Source organism: Sesamum indicum, linkage group LG9 (assembly GCF_026168435.1).
Source record: "Sesamum indicum cultivar Baizhima isolate 11 linkage group LG9, ASM2616843v1, whole genome shotgun sequence".
NCBI lineage: Eukaryota > Viridiplantae > Streptophyta > Magnoliopsida > Lamiales > Pedaliaceae > Sesamum > Sesamum indicum.
In genome coordinates, this window is record NC_142665.1 from 16,765,914 (window position 1) to 16,772,600 (window position 6,687).

At 32.5% G+C, this 6,687-nt stretch overlaps 1 protein-coding gene across 3 annotated transcripts; it reads right to left on the reverse strand.

Moving 5' to 3' along the window:
* Positions 1 to 3,272: 3,272 nt before the first annotated feature.
* Positions 3,273 to 5,994, reverse strand: LOC105178276 (uncharacterized). Of its 3 annotated transcripts, none has more exons than XM_011101724.3 (5): positions 5,610 to 5,991; positions 5,448 to 5,534; positions 5,142 to 5,224; positions 4,812 to 5,014; positions 3,273 to 3,518 (listed from the first exon to the last, which is right to left on the reverse strand). In XM_011101724.3, the coding sequence occupies exons 1-5, from the start codon at positions 5,843 to 5,845 to the stop codon at positions 3,450 to 3,452; spliced, it is 678 nt and encodes a 225-aa protein (XP_011100026.1). In that variant the 5' UTR covers positions 5,846 to 5,991; the 3' UTR covers positions 3,273 to 3,449. The 3 variants fall into 3 exon arrangements, with proteins under 3 accessions (XP_011100026.1, XP_011100027.1, XP_088740663.1); XM_011101725.3 differs by having other exon boundaries at positions 5,448 to 5,516; positions 5,610 to 5,988; XM_088884537.1 differs by lacking the exon at positions 5,448 to 5,534 and having other exon boundaries at positions 5,610 to 5,994.
* Between the last annotated feature and the right edge of the window lie 693 nt (positions 5,995 to 6,687).

Sequence of the window (6,687 nt, forward strand, 5' to 3'; positions counted from 1 at the left end):
TACCATATACCCTCTAGTTGTTCCCTATATATTTCTTTTTCAAGTCTCCATTCAGGAGGCTGTTTTTACATCTATTTGATGGATTATTAAGCTAAGAATAGCTGATACCCCAACTAGAGTTCTAATGGTTGCAATTTTTGTCACAAGTGAATATGTGTCAAAATAGTCTATGGCTTTCTTTTGTGTAATCCACAACCACTAATCGTGCCTTAAATTTGTCTATTGACCCATCTGGTTTCATTTTTTCTTGAAGACACATTTGCATTTTATAGCTTACTTCCTATAGGCAAATCCACTAAATCCCAAGTATGATTTAACATTATAGAATCTAGTTCATTCTAATGGCTTCCTTCCAGAAACTAGAGTTTATAGAGGTTATTGCTTCCATATATGTCTTAGGATCATCTTCAACTAAAAACATTGAAACAAAGTCTTCATTTATCTTTTCTTGGTCTTCCGTTAGGAAAGCAATTAGAAAGTCTGGTCCAAAACTATGTTCAGTTTTTTGTCTTTTACTTCTTCTAGGTTCATTCACAATAGAATTAGCAGAAGTTAACAAAAGTTTATTGCTTGATAAGGCGTGTCCGTTCTAGAAGTTTTAATTAATGGAAGAGCTAGTTCAAAAAATTCAGCATCTCTTGATTCACAAAGAGAGTTATCATTTAAACACATGAATCTATATGCGGCATTATGTTGGGCATATCCAATAAACACAGTCAAAGGTTTTAGGTCCTATATTTGTTTTGTTAAATTCTGGATATGCTACTTTAACTAGACAACCCCACACCTTAAGAAGTTTAAAGTTAGGAGCAAAGCCTTTTCATAATTCATAAGGGGTTTTATTCAATTTTTTATGTGGAACTCTATTAAGGATATAGCATGCAGATAAAGCTGCTTCCCCCCACATATTATCAGGCATACCTGAGTTTAAAAGTATAGCATTCATTATTTCTTTCAGAGTTCTATTTTTTCGTTCGACTATGCCATTTTGTTGAGGTGTATAAGGTGCAGACATTTCATGGATTATTCCATTAATCTCACAAAATTCTTTTAAGAATTTAGTGTTGTATTCTCCACCTTTATCAGATCTAAGTCTTTTAATCTTCTTATCTAATTGATTTTCAACTTCAACCTTAAATTTCAAAAACATTTAAGCAACCTCATCTTTTGATTTTAATAGATAAATCAGTGTATCTAGAAAAAGCATCAACGAAGGAGATATAATATTTTTTTACCCTTACTTAATGTGTTTTTGAAATCAGCTAGATCCGAGTGGATTAATTCTAGTAATTCAATACTTCTAGATGTGATGGGTTTAAAAGGTTTCTTTACGTATTTTGCCTCTACACAGACTCCACATTTATAACATCCATTTGTGTAAGAAATAATTATAAAATTCATAGTTTTCAACTTTTTAATAGAGGAATAGTTTACATATCCTAATCTACCATGCCAAATATCAACAGATTCCATCAAATCAACAAAACTGGAAGAAATTTTATTAATGGCAGTGGAAACAGTGTTCAGAGCAAATAAACCATCAGATAAGTATCCCTTTCCTACAAAGTCATTATTTCTAGTGATTATAACCTTATCAAATTCTAACACAATTTTCAAGCCAACTTTATTCAATAAACTACCAGAAATTAGATTTCTACGTAAAGAAGGCACATATAGTACGTCATTCAAAGCAAGTGTTTTGCCAGAAGTAAGTTTAAGGAAGATCTTTCCTTTACCCAAGACTCCGGCGGCTGTTGAGTTCCTCATGAAGACACACTCACTGTCTGTTGCGTCACTAAGTTCATGGAATAGGGTTTTGTTGGAGCAGAAATGCCTGGACGCGCCAGTGTCTAGTATCCAGTCTTCTTTGTTCTCTACCAGGTTGGCTTCTACAACTACCGCTGCGATGATCTCATCATTTTCAGCTAGGTTGACTTGTGGAGTAGAATTAGTGGTTGGTTTTTGATTTGCCTTCTGTTGATCCTTTCTTTGGTAGCACTGGTACGCTTTATGTCCTAGTCTCCCATAGCACTAGCACGATATTTTATTCTTTTGGATCTTGTCATCAGGTCCTTTGAACGTCTTGTGTTGATTATTCTTTTGAAATTTTTTTCCTTTATTCTGGTGAAATATATTTTTAGATCCAGCAGACTCAACAACCAACTTTAACTAAAAGAGAAGAGAGAGAAGTTTCCTTATCTTTTAGGCGATTTGCTTCTTCCGTTCTCATATGGCTGATTAATTATTGAAGTGTTAGATCCCTTTTCTTGTGCTTCAAATGGTTGCAATATTCACTCCAAGTAGGAGAGAATTTTTCCAGTAGTACGTTAGCTTGTAAATTCACACATTTTCATGCCCTCACTTAGCACTTAAGTCACCAGGTTCTCGTACTCATGAATTTGGTCCATTGTAGACTTCTCATCGATCATTTGAAATTGAAGCCATTTATTGACGACGTACTTTTTCCTTCCAGTGTCATCACCTCCGTATCTTGCCTCCATTTTAGTCCAGATTTCTTTCGCACTCTAATAGTTGACAAATAAATCGAACAGAGAATTATTTATATGATTAAGCAGGTGACCTCTTACAGTTTTATTGTCTCTGTCGTATTTCAGTTTTGCCTCATCCTCAGATTTTGTGCTTGTCCCTTCTGTGGGGATCGCCTCTGCAGTAATGGCAAGAGTGGAGATTTCTGTTGGAGTTTCTGGTGGATTCTGGAACAACACATAATCCACGTCCAATTGTTCGAAAAATATGAGCAACTTTTGTGACCATCGTTTATAGTTGGTCCCATCAAGTGGCTCTAGTTTGGAAGGTCAGACAGTATTTTAGCAATTGGAACAACCATTATAACAATAATTTCACTTTCAACTGTTTGAAAAATGAAAGACTGTGCTGTGGAGAACCACTGCCTTGAAAGCAAAATTTTGATACTACCGTGGTCCAGATAATATAAATCGATCGCTCCTCAAGGTTAACACAGCTATAACTCTCTTACATATTGCACTCGTGGAAGAGAGTTTGGAACAACGAAAAAAAATTACTCAGAAGAGAAGGAGAGAAAGCAGTGAAAGAAAGCAGACATAATTGTTCTTGAAAATGTCGGTGTGTAAAATAAAATGATCTTGAGCCTATTTATAGAAACATACCTTGGTTGTTGGAAAAAATGGGACTCTATCCCATCCATACATTTGCCAATGGTTTTATTAATATTAGGAGCAAAAAATTGGATTTTAAGAGTCTAGATGATTTAAGAGTTCAAAAATTAGTCATTCCCAACAGGACTCACGGGTTTTTATATAATAATCAGAATATTTATTAACAAGTGCGATTAATATCTAATGTGAAAAGTCGCAATCAATGGTATATCGACTTATTAAGGTAATGGACGCAAACTAACTGAAAAATAAGAAAGAAGAAACTGTTAATCATATTCTCTTCTTGTACGGCTACTTTTTAGCTTGAGCTTTACCATTTTTAATCATCGTCTCCTCCATCTGTTGTTCCGCATCTTTTACCTGCGATTACAATAAACAACAATCTCACGATCTATGATCTATGAATACGGACAAAATATAATATTATTTAAAAAATATAATTTTTTACTATTGTTAATTATTGTAGGTGAATTTAAAAATCGATGGCGGATATCAATTAATTATGACTGCGCAATGGCTATTAGCCGTTGTTTTTGCAAGCGAGGCCGAAAAATATTTGGTACAACTAGAAACTGTGGTAAATATTTTAGCCATAGGAAAAACCATACTGAACTTTGATTAACCGTAGTTAAAACTTAAGTTTTGCCATCAATTTTATCTGATCATGGTAGATACTATTGATTTACTATAATTTTTAAGTTGTCGTGATTTATAAAATAGGAAGTAATTAATTTTTTTGTAATGTATAGAAAATTTTGAAAACTTAAGATACATGATACTGGCTCCATGATGTATAATATATATTATCATTAAATTAAAATATGCAATATGACAATATCAAGATATATAACGAGAAGAAGGAAAGATAAAAATTTAACATTAAGATAAAATATTAAGCATGTCTTATATCTACGTTTTGAATAAAAATATACGACTTAAAATATATACATAATTAGTTCATTTATAAAGTAAATAATTATCGATCTTCAATTAAAATATGCAGTGATAAGTTTTTAATTATCCAAATGAGTTAAAGTATTATGACCATTTCGAGATTCTTTAGTAATTCCATCAATTAATAAAACACACTCCAATTTCTAGTTCATTAAGCTAGAGATTTAAATTGATGGAGAAGAGATTGAATGAAAGAAAGAAATGGAAGAGAAATTGAAGAAAACAAAAAAGAGAAAGCAAGAAGGGGAAAGAAAGAAAAAATTTTATTAAAATAAAATTAAATGAAAATTTATATATTTACTTCCAATTGACGTATTAATAACTTATTACATGTCAAAACTTCAAAAGTACTAAATGTAATTTTACAAACTATAGAGGTCAACATATAATTATACCAAATCTTATTGGACGGTGCTATAACTATCCCTATATTATCTTCTCAAAGTAGTAAATGAAAATTCATAGCATCATATGGAAGGGGCAATTTTTGGTGCTATATATATATATTACGTATCGATTTATTTTTTTAGTTTTATTTTTTTTTATGTATTTTTCTTCATATTGTAAAAGACTTGGATCTTTTATTTCATTTTGATATTTTATGTCATATTTTTGCATAAAAAAATTAGAAATAAAAACCCCGAAAAACGAAAATGAAATTTTTCAACGAGCACATATAGTTGAGATTAATTATAGTACCTTGTGAACAACATCTTGGGCGTTTTTGGCTTCAAGAACTGCCTTCTTAGCTAGATCGTCAAGCGATTCGAGCGCTTCCTTGATCTGGGAATCTCCGGGGAGCTTCTCCTCCACCTCCTCCACGATCTTCTCCGCCTCCTCAGCCACCTCCTCCACCACTTCCGTCACATGCTCCACTGTCTCTATGGCTTTGTCGATCTTGCCTAAAATCGTACGTTAGACAACGTTAAGAACATTAATTTTGAGTGTGTCATATGTATGTAAGCCAAAACGCTTATTGACTCCATTAGAACATGTAACAAGATTGCTGGAAATTGATGTTGTCTTAACTTTTAAGGTTTAAGAAGAGCCCTCCTTTGTACCCAAGTGCTGGTAGAATCACTGTCAGCAGCAATCCCAACAACCATTTTTGCCTGCAAACCATTAACCATTGAATTTTTTTCATTTCTCCGATCAGTTGATTTCATTGGTCAGGCGAACATGTAATTTTAAGTTAAATCGAGGTAAAAAAGAATTTATGACTTTATACTTCTCACACAATATGATTGAAAATAAAATAAATACATGAACTATGTGTATCATTAACATTCTCTTAATCTTTGATTCGAGTTGAAAAGGGTACGCAGTTAAAAATACCATGAAGAGGGGGGATTGTTTGGTGAAGCTGAGGCCTTGATTTTGAAGTTGCCCGATTTAGGTATACCCCTATAACATGGTCGATATCTGTGATCTCAGTGAGCCAAACACACCATTATCAACATAGGAGTAGTATTAGGTCGAAAAGATTGATCAACTTACATAAAAATTCCATATTTGGGCCTGAATGCCAAGAAACATCGAGCTCGATCGATCTTTAGTTCACTTTTAATCATCGTTGAGACGACGTTGGACGTAATCGTTTCTTCTTTCTTGCAACCTTTGCCATGGTAGCTGATCAAGTGGTAGCTTGAGGAGGAATTTGTGGTTTGAGTAGACATCATTGATGATATTGCAAGAAAATTCCGACAGTTGATTCCCTCTCCTTTTGAATGCATGTAATAAAATTATAAAAGTGTTGAAACGAAGGCGAGGAAGTTATTTGTGTTCAATAATTGAGATGGGACATTGTAAGTGTGGAAGAACACTCAGAATTTATTATTTGTATGAGAAGCACACATGTATTTGGTGTGGAGTTTGATTCATTAAGGTGGTTGTCGGGGGACCAATTCTTTCTAGCATTGATCATGTGTAGGGCCTAAATAAGGTCATATGATTAGGTGAAGAAATAAAAAAATTAATGGCCTTGATTATTATAAAACATGATAATAGGTCTGTAAATAGGCGGGGTGTTACTTATATTCAGACTTATTATAATAGTCGATGCTTTGATTTAGACCCATAATTTTATATTAGATTTAGACACGAATTCATACCCACTGAGATAAGTAGGTAAGATCTAGACCCTAAAATACTTGTGGTATGGGTATTAGATGAGTAAAAATCTAATACTCTAAAATTCATAAACATTCGTTAACTTGAAATCATTGAATTGTAATTTTTTTGATAAACTAGTCGACTAGATTTACTTGTCATCTAAAATTCTTAAATTTTGTACATAGCTTATCAATTTTTTTACATTTTGATCTTTTGAAAAAAATTGCCAGAGTTTTTCATCTTTATTTTCGTAGTGACAACTTCGAATTAAATTTTTGATAAAATTAATTTGAACTTAAAGTGATTAGTCAAGTCAGCTAATATATGGAAATAATTAAATTTATTTAAATTTGAATTGTAAAAAAATCATAATGAAAATTGAACACAATTTCAAATCAATAAAAAAATCATTCCAAAGTTAAACTATGGTTTTTTTCCTATCAATTCTTTAATTTTTGTTCCT